The sequence below is a fragment of the Xenia sp. Carnegie-2017 genome, unplaced genomic scaffold (genome assembly GCF_021976095.1).
Source record: "Xenia sp. Carnegie-2017 unplaced genomic scaffold, XeniaSp_v1 HiC_scaffold_19, whole genome shotgun sequence".
Taxonomy (NCBI): Eukaryota; Metazoa; Cnidaria; class Anthozoa; order Malacalcyonacea; family Xeniidae; genus Xenia; species Xenia sp. Carnegie-2017.
In genome coordinates this window covers 11,424,279-11,445,782 of record NW_025813481.1, presented here as the reverse complement: position 1 = coordinate 11,445,782, position 21,504 = coordinate 11,424,279, and the positions used below count along the sequence as shown (strand labels likewise).

The window sequence follows — 21,504 nt, the reverse complement described above, 5'->3', positions numbered from 1 at the left end:
CGTGATATGCACACCCATCTAGATTCGTATCTTCAAATTTTTTCCCAAACTTCATGCATAATAATTTAAAGTTTGTGTGTTTAATGTGTTTGACTGTTTGTCCATACTTGCTTGTAATTTTCTGATTTGAGTTAATGTACAGGTGTGGTAACTTTTTAACTTTGTTAAAGTTATTCTAAGGAAATTTTGAAAACTCATTGTCTCCAGCAGTGCCGTCCACACAGTTAACCACAATCTAATTTAAGTGCTCATTAAATGAAATGGATAGTTTTCAATTGAGCATATTGATTTATCACGAAAAATTGATAGGTAATCATAGTACAGGTGCAGCCAGATTGAATGTTGAGTTGTGATATCAATCACAGTAGCTAATTCATATATGTTCCTGAAAATACTTTAAAACAAGAAATGGTAACAATATATCTTAACATGTAACACTGGATATTCTCTACATTCATCTCTGGCAAAAATTTTCACATTGAATCTCTGAGCACCAAAATAAATTCTATTATGGAAAAACAGATTGTTCAAAAAAACCTTTGAGCATATAATTCCTTCCCTTGTGAAAGGATTTTTCGAACAGTTTAAAGGCTCCCACATGCTTTTGTTATGCTTGTGGCATAGACCCAGTGCTGTAGAACATAACTTGCCTTAGATGCAACTCTCTCAAAAAGTGAAATGTAATTGTAAAAAGTCATTGCATGATGTCATAGTGTTTGCAAATAATATTACCACTTAACATGAACAAGTTTCTTTATCAATTTTGTAAACTAAAAATCTTTGTCAAGTTGGGGTGCTCTGTGCTCTGCAATGATTATTCATAATTTCATGAAGAATGCTTGATTTCCATGCAACCACCTCCCTAACAGCATTGAATGCACCATTTCTTGACATTATGGTCATATGAGAAGATACAATGGCATTTGGCTAAATGTTTTTCGAGCAACAAAAAATTCATATTTTCCTACATTGTAAAATTACAACTTGCCAACGTATATTCTATGAGAATCTAAACATAAAAAGCGCGGGAAATCATAAATTAATTGTTGCCAAATGTTGCAAAAAACAACAGCAGTTTAGACCAAGGTATTTTAATATGCAATTCCAAAGAAGAAATGCTGGAAATATTCGGTGATTATAAAAAACGAACTCGCAGTGGGTGGCGCTGTCTCAACAGAAATAAATTGATAGGTATAAATTATATAATAACTTCAATGCAGAATGCATATGCTTGTCCAGAGATGTACTACTTTTTGGTTATTGTGTAGTGGTGAAGAAAGAAATTTCACAAAATTTCATATACATATTAAAGCAGAACTTTTGTTTAAATTTTAAATATTAAAGCATGATAACATGTATGAACCGAATACTTAATGATGACATGTATGAACAAAATACTTAATGATGACATGTATGAACCAAATACTTAATGATGACATGTATGAACCAAATACTTAATGATGACATGTATGAACCAAATACTTAATGATGACATATATGAACCAAATATTTAATGATGACATGAATGAACTGATGTAAGTGTTTAAGAGACAAGACTACAGACGAAATACTCGCTGAGAAAGGTTCATTTGAAAGTATTACCCAAGCAATTCAATGTCACAATATTGGTCACCACTGGGTGGTTTCTACATCCATAACTGGTGAAATAGTAGTCTTTGAATCTATGAGTATCAACCTGAATTCATCATTAAAAAGGCAACTCCAGAATGTTTACAAAAACCTCCAAGAACAGGATGGTTCTTTAAACGTCAAAGTGATTCTCCAACAACATCAAAAAGGATCATCAGATTGTGGTCTTTTTGCTGTGGCAAATACTGTTGCTTTGGCTAATGGTGTGAACCCTTGCTCTGTTACCTGGCTGCAGGAGAAGATGTGAGTGCATCTAGTCAAATGCTTTGAAGAACAAAAAATCGAGATGTTTCCCCACATTGAGAATGCAATGCAAACCTGCCATTCAAAAAATTATATTCTGTGAAAATATAGTAATTGTAAGCATCTAACATAAAAATAATCATGTATCGCTTCACTTTTGCTTGCAAAAATCTACACTGTAATTGCTCAAATTGGAGCCCCTTGACAAATCATGTATGTATATATCTGTAAATAATATTAAACAAAATTAACATTTTCTATTTGTGAATCATGGACATGGTATTTATTTTTACAACTAACTGGGGACATATAACTTATACTGTCTACAAAATGTAGAAATAATAAATTTCCCTAATAAATTTTACACAGTTGTGTAGCGAGCCCGGAAGATAATTTGGTCGTGGTATGTAAATTTGATATTATCATCATTAAACATTTCTTTAGAAATCTGTTGATTTTACAGTTAATGTACAAAGAAATAATTGTATAGCAGAGCTAAATTGTATAACTGGGACCGGTTATGTTTCTTATTTATGTGAACGAAATACCTGGCATCATCACGTCTACTGCCAAATTATTTGCTGACGACACCAAAATCTACCGACAGATAAATAATATCGATGATTCTATTGATTTACAGATAGATCTGACAACTCTCGACCTATGGGCGGATCGTTGGCAGATGAAATTTAATTCTACCAAATGTGAAGTCATGAGAATTACACATAACAGAGACAAAAAGTCCACGCGGTACAATATATCGAGTACAGTGTTTAGGAATGTATCTAATTACAAAGATCTTGGAGTTATTATGTCTAGTGATCTAAAATGGTCAAAACATGTTGAACAAATAGTTCACAAAGCAAATAAGTTTCTTGGCTTACTTAAACGCATAGTAGGCGGTAAAAACAAAGATATTTTTTCAAACTTGTACAAAACCTTGGTTTGTCCAATCTTCGAATACGCCTGCCCGGTGTGGTCACCGCACCTCATGAAAGACATCGATGAAATTGAGAAGATACAAAGAAGAGCCTCGCGAATTGCCTTAGGCCAAAGAAGACAAGAGATGGGGTACACGGAGAGGTGTAAAATTCTTAAATGGAACTCTTTAGTACAAAGGAGAGATTTCCTTTCCTTAGTGCAATGTTACAAAACTGTATTCAATCTAAATGGATTGAATTTCAGCGAATATTTTGAACTTTGTAAAAACACTAAATCGAGACCTAACCACCCATATAAACTACAACTCAAACTCGCAAGACTGAACTGTTACAAAAATTCTTTCTTTGTCTGAATTAGCAAACCCTGGAATAATCTTCCTAATAATTTATTTAATTTTTGTGACAGCCCTAACGTTTGTGAGTTTAAATCAAAATTAAAGAAGCACATGAATATTTATTGAATCGTCAGTTAAAAATTGATATTTAGCTGTTTCTTTTTTGACATTTTTTATTTATTTATTATTTACTATTTATTTTTTTTTATTTATCATTTTTTTATTTTTTATTAACTAGTTCTGTAAGATTTTTTACATAAATAGGAGACCCTTGATATAGGGCTAACCTCTGGGTTTCCTTTTTCTTAATAATGATGTATTTACATGTTGTTCTGAAATAAAGTATTGTAAAAAAAAAAAAAAATTACATATACATGAATATTCGTCAATTGTTACTTACCGCTAACATAATAAGAATAATATGTGGGCGCGTACGTTATTTGACCATGATCTAGTGCCGACCCCAAAATATGGTACCACTGTATGGTACCCGTTTTTTGTGGGGGCAAAATTGATTCCCGGATGTTAAGCTACAGTGAAAAACTATGCTTTATTTATTATCTCTATGATACGGTCATAAACCACATTTAAACCAAATATGTGTTGCGATATTGCAATCCAATCATAAATTCAAAACGATGATGAAAACATATAAATACTCAGAAACTCTGTACCTCAAAAATACTGTCATTGATTTTGGCCCTATATATTCTTTTAGCTTAAAAACTTATTTTCAATTTTTCTGTTTAATGTTGTTTAAAGTTTTAAAAATTTCTATTTTTGAAGTCATCCCAACTCTACCAGTGGTGCAAGCAGAGCAAGCTCCGCCCAGACACGTAGCCACAACGATAATTGGGCGGGGGCATTTTCATAGATGCATGACATGCTGTATTAATTTCTTTTAAATTTTTTGTTTTTTACATATTATAAAATAAATATATAAATATCCCCCCCCCCAATTATCGTTCTGGTTACGTGCCTGGTTTTGCCTATTGGAATATTTATTTTCGTTGTTGTGATCACGTTGTGATCACGTTGTTGTGATCAGAGATAATACTTCTGATTTCTTCACAGAAGATACATTCTATATAGCTTTTTAAATGAATTAGTAGAAGGGTAATACATGAAGAAAACAAACAAAATTATTCTAAATCTTTTTACAAAAAAATTTAGCATATTTATTTTTACCAAATCTTTTCCTAATTTACCAATTTTCAACAAAAATAAATAATACTGCACAGCATAGTAAGCATACAATAATAACGTAAAAACAAAAGCATGACACACAATAATAGAAAGATGATATGCTCCACTGCTCTACCGATTAAGTTATGGTGTAAAACAACTCAATACAACTCAATGTGTCATCCTTATCTCATCATGTCTGTTGTTCCACAACCCACTTTCACCTTGTTGTGCTTTTGCACATGTAAATTTTGATATTTAAATACGATTTCAACAATTTATTTGCTGATTTTGTCATATTTAGTGACTTTAAGCCAATCCAAAGTTATAAAGTCTTTAACATCAGGTCGTTCAAGTCGGTTTTCCATGTTTTCTGAAGATCCTCTCACAAATTTCTTTTAGCTTGTGGAGTTACCGAAGATCAAATCAGCGTGAGAAATCAGATTTACCTACACCTACATGAATTACTACGCTTCCTCTGCCATAATACAATTTTAGGCTACATAAACAGTAAACTCTGACATGAATAATCTTGAAAAGTGGTTAATAGCAAACAAACTTAGTTTGAATTCAACCAAGACAGAATATTTTATCATAGGCTCGAAACAAATGATCAAGAATGTTTTTACTTCTAATTTGCATATTGCAATTGGCAATTACGTTATAAATAGAATTTATGAGTACGAAAGTTTGGGTTTAATAATTGACCAACACTTATCTTGGAGGAGTAACACTGATAAAATTTGCAAAAAAGTAGCAGCCGGTATCTCCGCCCTTACAAAATTAAAGCAATGCACAGACAAACACTTATCTCTATTTATAATACCTGGTACATCCTTACTTCACATATTGCTGTGAAGTTTGGGGTGTATTGGGGGAAACTCAGTCCAAAAGACTACAAAAACTTCAAAATAGAGCTGCAAAAATTATCATAAGCATGGGCAATGATGTCGATTATTGTAACGCATTACAAGAATTGAAGTGGGAACCTCTTGAAATACTTAGAAAAAAAGCTAAAGCAAAGCTGATGTTTAAATTATTAAAAAATGCTGGACTAAATTCACTTACTAGATTGTTTAGCTATAAAAAAGACATCACTGATTACAATCTACGCAATATTACAAGTTGTCTAATTGTTCCTATGCCTAGTACTAACTCCTTGAAGAAAAGCTTTGCGTATGATGGGGCTTCTGTTTGGAATTCAAATCCAGCAGAAATCAGAAATAGCAAAAGCGTGTCACTTTTTCAAAAGAAAATTGCTGCTTGCATTTTATGATTTAGTTTAACATGTAACTGATGGAATAAATTAAACTCTGTAAATATTTAAACTTCTCTTCTGTAGATAATTTATTTCTTAGTAAATTTTGTAATTGTTTTTGAACAAAAGTACGCCCCTTGCGGAAATCAACCCAGGTTGACAAGGCCAGCGTGTCAAAATATAGATTTTCATTCATTCATAAAATTCCATTGGAATATGGACTAATTTTTTCAGTAGGTGAATTCCTTCGACACGGCAAATGATATCAGAGATAATACTTCTGATCTCTTCACAGAAGATATTTGTCATGTAGCAGTTGGCGATGAGGCAAGCTTGTTACTGAAGAATATTTTATAAAAAAAAAACAAAGAAGAAAATGTGTACGACTTGATACGGCAGCTGAAATTTGACCAGTATCGTGCATTTTTCATGTTACAGTTTATAACCCATTGGTACCTAGCTATCGTAAGTGAGAAGAGTGAAGCGTATGAAAAAACGAGATACATATAGGTTAGATAATCGCAGTTAACAAAACTACCATTTACATTTTTTCGCCAGTCTCGATTTTTTCTTATTTTGTTCATGAATTTTTGGGAAAATTCAGCCTCAATGTTCTTATAAATTTGGTTTCTATATAAAAAGAGGGTGTTTAATATTGATTGTCATAACATACATATTTACCATTAAATTGAATAAATTGGCGAAGACGTTGTGAAATATAAAAAAAATGTTCTTCTCTTTTACCCGGAAGTGGGAGATTAGATTTAAAATCGAAGTGATAGAAATAGATTACACGATAAAATCTACTGACAGAAAACTAATCAGTGCAATCAATATAACATCCTGATTGAACCTTTTGGGCTATATCTATAAAACCAGCCTCCTTTATAGCCTTAGCGAGTTCTATTCGAGTTCCATTCCGTGACTTGTAATTTGACAACATTTCATTGGATTTCTTCGAAGGTGATTGCCGTGTAGTGTTTTGGGCAATGTTGTCGATGTCCCACTGTTTGAATAAACCAGTGAGTATGGCAACTTTTTCCCATTCACTACATATTCTTTCAGCGATGCGACACAATTCCTTCGGTTTAAATGGACGATCACACACAGCAACAGCTGAGTCACAAGTGGGCTGATCTAAATATATTATTCAGAAAGATATTTTATTTAAAAAGCGTTTTTACTTATATAAAAGCTAATATTCTATGAGAAAAATATGAACTAAATTTTGTGTTTTATTGTTTCTTGTACATCTCGAAAAACGTTTATATAAGTTTTGAAGTAAAAACTTATTTGAAAGTAAAACGACTTAAACACAGATGTCGGGGAAAAGAACAGCGAACACCGAGAGACTGGATCCTAAGAACACATCCAGTTGAATTTATATCGGATTAAAATAACAACATACACACCGGGAGCCCATAACTGAGGCCAGCTGAAAAGGGTTTTTATGCATGTAGCAATGACTTTCTTACTCCATGGTAGACGAGACTTATACATTTGATTTGGACACTAGCCAAAATTCTTGTATACCTCAGTGTGTAAAAGTGATTGCTACATCTACAAAAATTGGTTAACATTTCAGCTAGGCTCAAATTTCTGGACTATCGATCCAATTTCTTTTCTTGTATGTGAACTGTTAAAACAATTTTAAAAAATAGCACAATGTTCTAGCAGAAGACACTAAATGACACTTCCAGACATTTAAAATACGATATCTAGAGTGTTGTTGAAAGTGTGTTTTTAAGTGTCTTTCTATAATCTAAGACTTTGGCTACGTTGCATTTTTTTAATTTCATGCTGGAGTTGTTGTATTTCTGGAAATAACCTTCTCATACAAGTGAGAAATTTTGGTTTTTGTTCGCTTGACTAAAATATAAGATGTTTTTCGCGTTTGTACAGGCTTATGCAAAATTCGAACACGTTTGTGAGAACTATCTAGCAGGTGCATTCCTCGACCTTCGTTCTCGGGCTTGCACTGACAGCTCTCAAGTTCTCCAAAAGGACTGGGCAAACAAAGTAGACAACTCATAATTTCTTAAATATTGTTTAAAAATTTTGTTTTAATTCCCTTAATTTTTAACCTCAATGTCCACACAATTAGGCAGGTGGGTTATTAATATAAACAGGCTTATATTTTTTAATTCTGTCAGATATCTTTTTCTTAACACCATTGCTTCAAAACAGTCGGCTAAAGCAAGCTATCTGCATTTAGCAGTGTTTCTATTTTACGCTGTAAATATCTTGCACATGCTGAATATTTGGTTGCGAAAGAAGATCTACTTAAAACTTACGCCAGCCATTTTCGTTTCTTTTCTTTATTATATTTAACTTTCTCGCTTCTAAAATATTTCGTTTTGATTGGCTGTTATAGCAGTTCTTTGTTGACTGACTAATTATGAGTAATTCCAAAAAAATTTTTCCTTTGGTATTCCGTGTTTTTGCACGGGTGTTTCGCTGCTTTGCAGTGGTGCTTGGTATATTTGAACTGGTATATACATCGGTCTTAAACTATTATAGTTTTTCTATCATAGAATATCATAGAATTTTTTCTATGATACGAAAATTCTATGAAGTCTATTATAGAACTTTTTCATGTATATTTTTAGTCCCAAAATAACAGTTATTACCAAAAGTCTATACCTGAAAATTATGCACTACATAATATCAAAAGTCTTAGAGAACATAAAATCTTAATTATCAAGTTCTCAAGAGCTTATTTGTTTGCGCTGTTTTGTGATGACTTACCAGATGGCTCCGAATTGATAGGAGTAGTGGCCGATGTGCTAGTAATTGAAGACGACGTTTCTAAATTCAAGAAAATAGAAATTTTTACCAATTGAGCAGAAAGAAATAAAATAGAGACATAATCAGTTTGGAAACTAACTTAGTGTAGGGTAGAGCATCAATTTTACTTCGTACTTATAAAATTTAATACTTCATGCAGTTGATTGTTGCAAAATTGAAGATAATTATGGAGTTGGACGCAATTAAACCAATCTGTGGTATTCTCACAAGGTTTGTTTTATATGGGTTTTTAAGTCAATGAGAACATTTGAACTTGAAAAATCCTATTAACCCATTTTCTTTTTTATACACCAGAAACATATATTTTTCGCTTTTTAAACTTTTATCTTCAGAAGTATCTTATTCGAATTATCATTTGACGTTGGCAAAAATTGTACAAGACAGTGCGTTTTCACTGAAATTTTGCAGTTAATATATTTACATTTTTTAAAATTCGAAACAGCAGCTAATCCAATTTGATAAGCTAAAGCTTAAAAACACAAGTAAGTGAGAAATTTTGATTTTTGGTTGCTGGACTAAAATATAACTTGTTTTTCGTGTTTCTGCAGGCTTATGCAAAACTCGACAAAAATATTTCGTTTTGATTGGCTCTTATGTCAGTTTTCTGCTTGACTGACCAATTATGAGTAATTTCAAAAAAGAAAATTTTAAGTGGTATTCGGTGTTTTTGTAACCGGTGCTTCGCTGTTTTGCACTGGTGCTTAAATCGGTCTTAAACTATTAAAATTTAAAATTTTTATGTATATTATTAGTCCCAATATAACACGATGATAAAAATGTCATGTGGCAATTTTACCATAACTTACCCTTCAGCCCTCAACGTCGGTTCCTAAAGGCTATTTTTGCAAGATTGAAGAATGTTGATTATCGAGTTATTTATAGTAATAATGCAGTTATTATCAGAAATCTATACCTGAAAATTATGCACTACATCATATCAAATGTCTCAGAGAACATAAAATGCTCAGTTGTACAATGACTTACCGAATAGCTCTGTATTGATTGTTGTAGTAGATGATGTGCTTGCATTTGAAGATGCTATTGCTGAAACATATGACACATTAGAAATCTCGCCAATTGGACAAAATGAAATAGCTACAGTTATATCAGAATCTGATTTGTTATAAGATGTATCAATTTACGTCTACTTTTACTAAATTTTACTTTAATAATTTAGGCGGACGATATTTCAATATTGTTCAGCAACAAAATTGTACGTAGTTTATGACTTTCGAGTTTATTTGGGAGATAAGAAGTACGGTAATGGAATTAGGAACAGTTTGAGTTCAAATTAGTACAATGAGTCATCTTATGGAAATAATAAAAAACATTAGGCTTTCTCAATAAAGCTAACAGAAAACCTTGTGAATGAATTAAGGTTTTAGAAAGTAAACGCCTAAGTCAGTACGATATTTAATGTCAAGAGCAATTTTTTTTTCTCACCGCTGATTTCCTTAATGTGATTTGCACATTGTTCAAAACAGCCACAGTTCTTGTAGTTTTCTTCGCCAAATAACTTTCTTAAAGCGTTATCTAGTTTGAAGCAAATATAATACTTATACCCTGGATCCCATGTATCCGAGCTAATAAACCGAGCAACACCATAACCAAAAGGAATTCTTCTGCCAGCTTCATCATGAAAATATACAAGCACACCGCAATCACCAGATTTAAGAAAACTTTTTCTGCATTTTACCAGAATAGCATTATTAATATCAACCTCATCTTCAGGAGAATAATGCGAAAAACAAGTATCAACAATGTAGCCTATCCTACGTGTTCCGTCATATTTCTTCACTTCAACTGGACTAGAAGAGTCTTTGTGTACTCGTATATACAGCTCCCGCCACACATCCCCCCAATTAGAAGGATTGTGTACTCCTTTTCGTCTGCATTCCACTGAAATACTTTCATTAACCTCTATTGATATGATGTCCACATCATTTTGCAAAACGTAGTCCCTGCAAGAGCCTAGTTGTATTTCAGTATTCGGAGGGATACTGTAAACGTATTCATTTGATTTCAAATGCAATTTAAATGCATTTGGGTCGTTAGTTGCCAACTTGATCATTTTATAATGTTTGCCATCGTCAACTTCATTGTAACAAAGATGGCAACATGTCAACGCGTAATGTTTCCCGTTTAGGCAGCAAAACATTGTTACCGTGCCTCTTGAAAGAATTCTCTGATCATTTCTTCTTATGGAAATATTTGATAAGGATTGGAGCTTCGCTTTTTCTGACCCTTTCTGCCGAAATTCAAAATACTTTGAAGCATCTGATCCAAATTTATCATTTATGTCATTTTGCAGAATATCTTTAGTGTCTACTTTCTCATAATCAACTGTCACAAAAATGTGAAGATATGGTATTATCTCGTTAGGACCGACTGCTCCATATCTCCCGCGCATCCAACGTAAACTTTAAAGTTAAATGTAAAAAGTTTCAATTGAATAAAATTAGCAAGAAACGGTTTGCCTATTTTTACCGAATTCGAAAAGTTCCCCCTTTTAAAGTTGTTGCTACTTAAAATCTGGAAAAAAAGCTTCCCTTTTACATCAATTACATAACATTTAAAATTTTAAAATTTAGATATAACAGCAGAAACAAGTTTACCTTTTAAGTTTCTGTTGCACATCTTCTCGAATGTTAAATTTGTCATCAAGAAACATATCTTTAAATTCAAGATCATCTTCAAAATTTTGAGAAGAGTGTTTATCATGTAAATTATCAGAAGTGGCAGAGTAATAAGTGTCATCACTAGAATATTCATCGGAACTTTCGTCGTCAGGACTTAGGTCAATGCGATTGCAATCTAAAGGCTCTTCAAAAAATAAGAACGAAATATTAAAGTAAAGAAAAAACGATCAAATATAGCTATAATAAATCAAGCATCATTCCGAACGATAAAAATTTTCAAATAGCATGAAAATTAGCATACCAAACAGATTGTAAAACTTGTCATTTGATTAAACGTGTATGTCATTTAATCACTTTCAAAAGCATACTTTTCATTAAATTTCCAACTAACAAAACGAAGAAGAACAATAAAACGGCCTTTATACACTGCTTTCTTAAAAATATAAACAAAAAGGGAATCATGCAGACGACTGCCACACACTTCAATGAAAAAAAACCATATGAATCATACATCTTTGAAAATTGACTTAAGCGGGATTGATAAAAAACTATAAGCTTCTCAATAAACAAGTATTTTGCTTAAATTTTGCTTTTCTACTTTCTATTACACCCATTTTCTTTTTTATACGTCAGAAACAAGTATTTTTCGCTTTTTATATTTTTATCTTCAGAAGTGTCTGATTCGAATATTCATTTGACGTTGGCAACAATAGTATAAGACACTGAAATTTTAGAGTTAATATATTTACATATTTTACAATTTGAAACAGCAACTAATCCAAATTGATAAGCTAAAGCTTAAAAACACAAGTAAGTGATAAATTTTGATTTTTGGTCGCTGGACTAAAATATAAGATATTTTTCGTGTTTGTACAGGCTTATGCAAATCTCGAACACGTTTGTGAGAACTCTCGACCTTCGGTCTCGGGCTTGCACTGATCAGCTCTCGAGTTCTCCCAAAGGCATGCTTGGTTTGCATAGGCCTGTGCAAACAAGTTGGACATCTTTTAATTTATTAGATAATATACATAATTTTTTGTTTAATTCCGTTAATTTTTAATATCAACGTACACAACATAATAAAGCCGGCGAGTTATTAATATCGACAGGCTCCTATTTTTCAATTCTGTCAGATATCTTTTTCTAAACACCATTGCTTCAAAACAGTCAGATAAAGCAAGGTATCTGCATTTAGCAGTGTTTCTATTTTGCGCAGTAAATATCTTGCACATGCTGAAGATTTGGTTGCCAAAGAAAATCTACTTAAAACTTACGCCAGCCATTTTCGTTTCTTTTCTTTATTATATATAACTTTCTCGCTTCAAAAATATTTCGTTTTGATTGGCTTTTATTTCAGTTCCTTGCTTGATCGACCAATTATGAGTAATTTCAAAAAGAAAATTTTCAGTGGTATTTCGTGTTTTTGCACCGGTGATTCGCTGTTTTGCACTGGGGCTTCGTCTTTTTGCACTGGTATTTACATCGGTCTTAACATATTAGAATTTTTAATTTTTTCATGTATATTATTAGTCCCAAAATAACGCGATGATAAAAATGTCATGTGACAATTGTACCATAACTCACCCTTCAGCCTCAACGTCAGTTCCTAAAGGTTGTTTTTGCAGGATTGAAGAATGTTGATTATCGAGTTATTTATAGTAATAATGCAGTTCTTACCAAAAATCTATACCTGAAAATTATGCACTACATCATATTAAATGTCTCAGAGAACATGAAATGTTAATTAGCAAGTTCTCCAAGACTTAATTGTTTGCGCTGTTTTGTGATGACTTACCGGATGGCTCCGAGTTAATAAAAGTAGTGGCCGATGTGCTAGAAGTCGAAGAAGTGTTTTCTAAAATAAAGAAAATAACATGAAATTTTACCAATTGAACACAAAGAAATAGAATAGACATAATCAGTTTGGAAATTGACATAGTGTAGGGTAGAGCATGAATTTTACTTCGTGCTTATAAAATTTAATACTTCATGCAGTTGATTATTGCAAAATTGAAGAATGTTATCAAGTTGGACGCAATTTAAATAATCTGTGGTATTCTCACAAAGTTTGTTTTATATGGATTTGTTAGTCAATGAGAACATTTGAATTTGGAAAATTTATATTATTACAGGAAGGAGATTGTCCACACTTGCTTAGCAAGCAAAAGAAGTTTTTAAGCTTTCAAAAAACTATTTTAATGAGTCATAGTGACATAACACGCTGAAAAATCTTGTTTATTGTATTAATTTTTAAAACTATAACTACACGAACAATATATGAAGGAGTTGGGCTATAGAGACATAATAAAAACCTTGACAGACTTGTTAGGTTTGTAAAACACCATTGTCTGCATATTTACAGTGAAGAATAATTATTTTAGCTATTACTTGCGACACATACTATTTAATTACAAATGAAGCATATTTCCTTGTTAAGATTCAGATACAAGAAATTTTCACGCTAGTATTTACTATAACTAATACACATATAATGAGTAATTGGTTATAATCATTTTTACGTATACGTTTCTACTATTCCATCCAAGTAATTTATTTAGATAAAGAGCAGCCCATGTTCATCAAATGTTGTTTTGATAATCGTTGGCATATAAACATTTTAAGAGTTAATTCATTTGTGCGTTGCCTCTATTGATGTATTCTATTCATTATAGTATAATTGGTTTTTTACAAGTTTTGTTTGACTTTGTTCCATTTCTTGTATTATAGTTATGATATTCATTGTTTGTTTCAAAATTGTTCCGGTAAATTTTGAAAACGCATATTTTAAATTCTTCATATTTTTTGAGTTCCGTTTTTATAGGTGTTGAGATATAAGAGTCTTATGTGTTGTAAAATAGCTTTAACGAATACTTACTTATTAGGTGTCTTATTTTTGTAACTATCCCTGAGTACTAAAGTAAATGGTTTGAGCCAGGAAGTATCGTTACATGTTTGTAAATGTAATTCGTCCAGGTTGGTATAGTCCAGAGAAGACTGTTTTTGTTGTTGTCGACTGACGTTTCGACAACCTTAGCGGTAGTCAAATGACTCTAAAGATGACTACCGCTAAGGTTGTCGAAACGTCAGTCAACAACAAAAACAGTCCTTCTCAGGACTATACCAACCTGGACGATCTACATTTACAAACATATCCCTGAGTACTTTACACGTGAAACTCAGTAACACGCGTGTTCTACAAATACACGGCCATAGCCTCGTAGCCTACTTTACCATGGTTAGGGTTAGGGTTTGGGCTTTCGCGTATTTGTAGTGCTCTGAACTCCCATCTTATACGTAAAACTAAATTAAATCAATTAATCATAACCCATTACGATTCTCTACAATTTAGTGATGTTGAGCTCTTTGTTTGAACGAAACGAAAGTGGACTGGTATACCTTGTTTTGTATCATCTTGATGGCGATTATTCTCTCCTGTAGCATCGCTGTCTTCTGTAGAGTGCATCAAAAAAGTAAACAGTTTTAAAAAGGCTCAAAATTTTGCCAAAGCGTTTATGTAATATATGCTTTGATGTCGATATATAGATTGTTTGGGTTAGTAAATTGAAGGATGAAGAAAACAAATCATGTTGATCATTTTCCTTTTATTGCATTTAAAGTCCATTGCATTAAGCAGATCTCACGTTATTTATCATTGTTTTAACATTCAAAGGAACTTTTTAACTTGCAACTTATTAAGTGTGTCAGACAGGCGCATCGGAAGGAACATGAAAAGGGAAGGAGCACATGCTGTCTAATCTTGCACATGCTGAAGATTTGGTTGCCAAAGAAAATCTACTTAAAACTTACGCCAGCCATTTTCGTTTCTTTTCTTTATTATATATAACTTTCTCGCTTCAAAAATATTTCGTTTTGATTGGCTTTTATTTCAGTTCCTTGCTTGATCGACCAATTATGAGTAATTTCAAAAAGAAAATTTTCAGTGGTATTTCGTGTTTTTGCACCGGTGATTCGCTGTTTTGCACTGGGGCTTCGTCTTTTTGCACTGGTATTTACATCGGTCTTAACATATTAGAATTTTTAATTTTTCATGTATATTATTAGTCCCAAAATAACGCGATGATAAAAATGTCATGTGACAATTGTACCATAACTCACCCTTCAGCCTCAACGTCAGTTCCTAAAGGTTGTTTTTGCAGGATTGAAGAATGTTGATTATCGAGTTATTTATAGTAATAATGCAGTTCTTACCAAAAATCTATACCTGAAAATTATGCACTACATCATATTAAATGTCTCAGAGAACATGAAATGTTAATTAGCAAGTTCTCCAAGACTTAATTGTTTGCGCTGTTTTGTGATGACTTACCGGATGGCTCCGAGTTAATAAAAGTAGTGGCCGATGTGCTAGAAGTCGAAGAAGTGTTTTCTAAAATAAAGAAAATAACATGAAATTTTACCAATTGAACACAAAGAAATAGAATAGACATAATCAGTTTGGAAATTGACATAGTGTAGGGTAGAGCATGAATTTTACTTCGTGCTTATAAAATTTAATACTTCATGCAGTTGATTATTGCAAAATTGAAGAATGTTAAAGTTGGACGCAATTTAAATAATCTGTGGTATTCTCACAAAGTTTGTTTTATATGGATTTGTTAGTCAATGAGAACATTTGAATTTGGAAAATTTATATTATTACAGGAAGGAGATTGTCCACACTTGCTTAGCAAGCAAAAGAAGTTTTTAAGCTTTCAAAAAACTATTTTAATGAGTCATAGTGACATAACACGCTGAAAAATCTTGTTTATTGTATTAATTTTTAAAACTATAACTACACGAACAATATATGAAGGAGTTGGGCTATAGAGACATAATAAAACCTTGACAGACTTGTTAGGTTTGTAAAACACCATTGTCTGCATATTTACAGTGAAGAATAATTATTTTAGCTATTACTTGCGACACATACTATTTAATTACAAATGAAGCATATTTCCTTGTTAAGATTCAGATACAAGAAATTTTCACGCTAGTATTTACTATAACTAATACACATATAATGAGTAATTGGTTATAATCATTTTTACGTATACGTTTCTACTATTCCATCCAAGTAATTTATTTAGATAAAGAGCAGCCCATGTTCATCAAATGTTGTTTTGATAATCGTTGGCATATAAACATTTTAAGAGTTAATTCATTTGTGCGTTGCCTCTATTGATGTATTCTATTCATTATAGTATAATTGGTTTTTTACAAGTTTTGTTTGACTTTGTTCCATTTCTTGTATTATAGTTATGATATTCATTGTTTGTTTCAAAATTGTTCCGGTAAATTTTGAAAACGCATATTTTAAATTCTTCATATTTTTTGAGTTCCGTTTTTATAGGTGTTGAGATATAAGAGTCTTATGTGTTGTAAAATAGCTTTAACGAATACTTACTTATTAGGTGTCTTATTTTGTAACTATCCCTGAGTACTAAAGTAAATGGTTTGAGCCAGGAAGTATCGTTACATGTTTGTAAATGTAATTCGTCCAGGTTGGTATAGTCCAGAAGACTGTTTTTGTTGTTGTCGACTGACGTTTCGACAACCTTAGCGGTAGTCAAATGACTCTAAAGATGACTACCGCTAAGGTTGTCGAAACGTCAGTCAACAACAAAACAGTCCTTCTCAGGACTATACCAACCTGGACGATCTACATTTACAAACATATCCCTGAGTACTTTACACGAAACTCAGTAACACGCGTGTTCTACAAATACACGGCCATAGCCTCGTAGCCTACTTTACCATGGTTAGGGTTAGGGTTTGGGCTTTCGCGTATTTGTAGTGCTCTGAACTCCCATCTTATACGTAAAACTAAATTAAATCAATTAATCATAACCCATTACGATTCTCTACAATTTAGTGATGTTGAGCTCTTTGTTTGAACGAAACGAAAGTGGACTGGTATACCTTGTTTTGTATCATCTTGATGGCGATTATTCTCTCCTGTAGCATCGCTGTCTTCTGTAGAGTGCATCAAAAAAGTAAACAGTTTTAAAAAGGCTCAAAATTTTGCCAAAGCGTTTATGTAATATATGCTTTGATGTCGATATATAGATTGTTTGGGTTAGTAAATTGAAGGATGAAGAAAAACAAATCATGTTGATCATTTTCCTTTTATTGCATTTAAAGTCCATTGCATTAAGCAGATCTCACGTTATTTATCATTGTTTTAACATTCAAAGGAACTTTTTAACTTGCAACTTATTAAGTGTGTCAGACAGGCGCATCGGAAGGAACATGAAAAGGGAAGGAGCACATGCTGTCTAATAGTCGCCATTTAGAATTTTAGCAACACCGTCGTTTAATTGCGAACGTATTAAACTAATGGGGAAAAAATTGCAAGAGATTTCTACGTGATTCTTTAGAGTCCACTTACTGCACTGTTGATATGTGTGTTTTATAGTCAAAATTGACTATTAGTAAACATTTTCTTGGTGGTAATTTCCTATCTCAAAGCAAAGTGGGGGGAGACAAATACCCCTTCTGATAAAAGGGGGGTTAGCCCCCTGCCTCCCCACTTCCAACGCCATTCTTTTCAGAAAACATAAAAGTCAGTGAGCAAATTCTCCAAGATTCAATTGTTTGCGCTGTTTTGTGATGACTTACCGGGTGACCCTGAATTGATAAGAGCAGTGGACGATGTGTTAGCATTTGAAGACAAGTTTTCTAAATTAAAAATAAAATAACAAAAATTTTACCACTAGAACAAAAGAAATCGAATAGCATCATACAACTATGCAGCTTAAAATTGAGTTAGTAGAGGGTATAGCATAAACATAAGTTTTACTTCATGTCAATATAGTTTAGTTCTTTGTATCAAAAATATCCCGATATTTAAAATGCCATGAGTACAATACTCTAACGTCATTGGAAATGATATTCAATTACACTTAAAAATTTTTTCGTTCATTAAATATAAATATTTTATTCCAATGTCAAGAATTTCTTTCTGTATGCTTGCATGCTGTAAGGCCGTGAGTAAGATTAAATTAGTGATCTTTTGCAGGTAACAAAAATTATTTTGGCTTTTTGCTAAAGCCCAATAGGAAGCCATATAGTCACAACATAAGATGAGTAGTAAGTTTTTCAATCAAAAAAGTTTTTACAGAGGTCATGGATATCGTGTTTAAAATTTAATGTGAAAAAATGAGTTCAAGCTCTAATACTTTTATGAACTGCATATGGTTGATGGAATGTTAGAATAGGCTATTAAACCTGATATTGAAATCGACCGATCACTCAAATCTTTTTTAATACCTGGAACTGAGTCTAAATCTGTCTTCACTTTCATGTTCATCCACTTCAACGTCGCGTCCACGCCTCCGCACCTATGATTTCCTTTAATAAAACGAACTAAACCTTTTTTTCTAGACACTAATGCCACGTTTTCGCAAGCATACTGAACGATGCGTAATGAATCGTCAAAAATTTCCGAGTCATATCCAATATTTGTCAGGATTATTGGCAACATGAATTTTTCGGTTTTAACAAAATAAGTCTCAATCACCAGCTTTGATTTGTCAAAGAAAAAACCTGTGACACTGTTGGTAACGGGAGTATAAATGACTTCATTGTATGAATTGATTTTGCCATTGTGTGGTTGAAATTTCCTTTTTTTAACAAATTTTCCATCCATCGTACTTATGATAATTCGGTAAATCTTGGGTGATTTATAAGTCAAAATGACTATGTTGTCGTCGGAGGAAATGGACAAATATTTCATTTCATCATCAATTGGTTTATGTTTCCCCTTTGCTACATATGACCTATTAAGGTTGCCTTTACCGTTATGCACATACATCCTGACGTTGCTTTGATCCTTCTTGACTGGAGCAGTAGCAATGATAATATTGTCATTTGGTGCTACAGCAAGAAAAATCTTACTAAATTGTATTTCTTCACGAAAGTACAAGGAACATTTTTGAACAATTTTGTCTTCCAAACAAAGCAACAAGGTATAATCGCCATTCGATTTGTCTTTGCCACCCAAAAGTAGATATACTACACCATTTTCATCAACATTCATGCATTTTACTTGCCTACTTTCAACATCCGACCATTGAAACGGACACCACGTTTCAAACACATCGGTTTTGCTGTTAAGTTTTTGGAGTTCATTTCTATCAAAAATTAATAATTCTCCTTCTTTGTTTACGATCATGTTTACGAGGTCAGTATTCTTAGGAAAGTGAGTTGAGTGCCAAGGTAATGAAGTAGTCGTGTTTTCTTCAATCTTCTTGTAATAAAAAGGATGAATCAGCTGCTCATCATATTGAATCTGGGGCCATTCCAAAATAGGCATCCTTTTGTTTGTGTGCTTAAAGATGAAATTGGCCAACGCCAAGTTGATATCTATTACTATGTCAAGGACTTCAGTCCCTATGCAGTTGCGAGATTTGGCTTTTATTCCCGCGACAATCGAGGAGTTTAAATCTTTTAGACATAACATGAAATCCCTTGTTGCTAACCCGCAGTTATCTGAATGTTCAAGAATAGCGCTTGCAATGCGTATCTTGCTTGCTTTTATTTTTTCTTCAATGGTCGACAAATCATTTTCAAACGCCTTTTTCGCTCCTTCTCCAGCTTTTTTGAAACGCGTTCGACATAATGGAACCTGTGTCGATGACGATGTTTCATTTGAAGTCGACTCTTGCTTGGGTTTCAGCTTTTTAACTCCTTCCTCGAAGTGAATGAAACTGTCACGAAGATCATTTGGCAATAATTTATCGTATATTTTCTTTAATTCATTGTTAAATGCATCCAAAAAATGCATTCCATTTCGGCTTTCCTCGACATCCACAACTATGCTCAAAGCTGATTTTATTATTGCTTCCATCACTAAAAGAATTACGCTCAAAGAGAAGCTAATATACCCAAAGATTATAACGTCGTTTTAAAGCTACTAAAGCATATGAACATGAACACCAAAATGAAACCAAATAGTCGCAGATACGTGGCAAGAAACGAACTTTAGAAAGTTATGAACTGAGTCACCAGACAAAGGCGTCACGCAAGTGTTGCTTACTAATGAATTTACATTGCAAATACATAAAAATCATTGTTAGGTTAAACATTGTAATTTGATATTTCCTTAAGTTAACTTCCTTATAGACACGTGAACATTCTTATGGGACTTTTACTGCATGCTATTATATATTCAGTCGAGTCGAGCCACTGATCTGATAATAGACTGGATATAGCTTCTACAGGTAGCAAAAGTGAAGCCTAATTATATATGCAAAATTCACTTCCGGTTACCACGGCGAGATACAAATTACTATAGAAATGTATGGGCGGATAACGTTTACAAACATGGATTTTCGAATATTTAAGACCTTTCGCGACTCCTTACTTACCTCATGTATTAGTCATGGATAAAACCGGTTATGCGAATCGATTTGACATCAAAATGATTCCGATAGCTGTAAAATATCGACGTTAGTGCTGATTTAAAAGTTGTACATGCGAGAATGTATTTTGTCCCATCGTTGCCAACGCAAGATAGTTCACTGCTCGCTTTCCAATTTCTGAGGCAGTTATGATCTAGTATACGTTTCAGTTCTTTAGAAATGAGGTGAGTTACTTTTTTTATCATTCTTTCTTTATGTTGAGAGATTGTTGACATTTTATTTTTGCTGTAACTTCATTTTTTCATGAGCAAAGTACTACTGATGCTTAAACAAGACAAGTCTATTTAGTTTCTTTCGCACTTTATCTTTAGTTTCCATTTCTGTGGTTGTTTTTCCCAAATGTTATAGTCGGACTTTGCGCTTAGTAATTCAAAGAAGTATGATTTTCATTGACATTAAAATCTAACAAATGCGTTCTGCACACATTAGGACACTTTAATAGTATACTGCTTTTGAAACATCAAGGTAATGTAGCCAGCCACGTATGAATTTGCAGGCCCTCTTTATAATCATCTTGGTTTTGGTTTGTCCCTTAAGTTAATTTCAATTATCAACAGCAACATATGACTGTGTCCACGGTTTATAATTATAAGTGTGTCCAATTGTATCCAGTATATCAGTTTCACATTGTCTTGTGCTAATTCCTTAACAGCCACGAATACTGCTTTTCAGCTGAACCCAACAGCTGAACAATTTACGGCTGCATACAAGAGACTTTTGATGAGAAGCAGTATCCATGGTTGCAATGGCAACTGCACCAGACAAGATGAAACTAACATATTGGAAGTAATTGGGAACACCTATAAAATGCCAAACAAAGAATCAAGTACGACAATTGATGATGCTGCTCTCATCCGAAAGTATGATTTACAAGGGACAAATCACAACAGAGATGAGGATGAAGATTATAGTGATGCACCAAGCTTTTCCACTGTATCTGAATTTAAAAAGGCGGCAATATCGTACATGGCTGGCTATGTTGCCCAGATGGTGCAAAAGAAAATAAACTTTCCTGTTTGTCAT

General features: G+C 32.9%; 2 protein-coding genes across 3 annotated transcripts; one reads left to right on the top strand and one right to left on the bottom strand.

The window, feature by feature from the left end:
- The first annotated feature begins 2,413 nt into the window (after window positions 1-2,413).
- On the top strand, window positions 2,414-3,187 carry LOC124439638. The gene has a single exon (XM_046989928.1). The coding sequence runs from the start codon at window positions 2,414-2,416 to the stop codon at window positions 3,185-3,187; it is 774 nt and encodes a 257-aa protein (XP_046845884.1).
- A 3,047-nt stretch (window positions 3,188-6,234) lies between these two features.
- Window positions 6,235-20,435, bottom strand: LOC124439634. Of its 2 annotated transcripts, XM_046989917.1 has the most exons (12): window positions 20,424-20,435; window positions 18,329-20,095; window positions 17,678-17,737; window positions 16,979-17,032; window positions 15,387-15,446; window positions 14,456-14,509; window positions 12,855-12,914; window positions 11,036-11,243; window positions 9,864-10,840; window positions 9,405-9,464; window positions 8,361-8,420; window positions 6,235-6,749 (listed from the first exon to the last, which is right to left on the bottom strand). In XM_046989917.1, exons 2-12 carry the CDS (start codon window positions 19,905-19,907, stop codon window positions 6,430-6,432), a joined length of 3,492 nt encoding a protein of 1,163 aa, XP_046845873.1. In that variant the 5' UTR covers window positions 19,908-20,095; window positions 20,424-20,435; the 3' UTR covers window positions 6,235-6,429. The 2 variants fall into 2 exon arrangements, with proteins under 2 accessions (XP_046845873.1, XP_046845874.1); XM_046989918.1 differs by lacking the exons at window positions 12,855-12,914; window positions 14,456-14,509; window positions 20,424-20,435 and having other exon boundaries at window positions 18,329-20,170.
- Window positions 20,436-21,504: the final 1,069 nt, after the last annotated feature.

Excerpts from the sequence above, each read along its gene's own strand:
- LOC124439638 (XM_046989928.1), top strand. The coding sequence starts at position 2,414 with ATGTTTCTTATTTATGTGAACGAAATACCTGGCATCATCACGTCTACT.
- LOC124439634 (XM_046989917.1), bottom strand. The coding sequence starts at position 19,907 with ATGGAAGCAATAATAAAATCAGCTTTGAGCATAGTTGTGGATGTCGAG. Across the intron at positions 17,738-18,328 it reads AGATTTAGACTCAGTTCCAG|AAAACTTGTCTTCAAATGCT; the intron begins GTATTAAAAAAG and ends TTTTTAATTTAG. Across the intron at positions 10,841-11,035 it reads GTGCAACAGAAACTTAAAAG|TTTACGTTGGATGCGCGGGA; the intron begins GTAAACTTGTTT and ends TTAACTTTAAAG.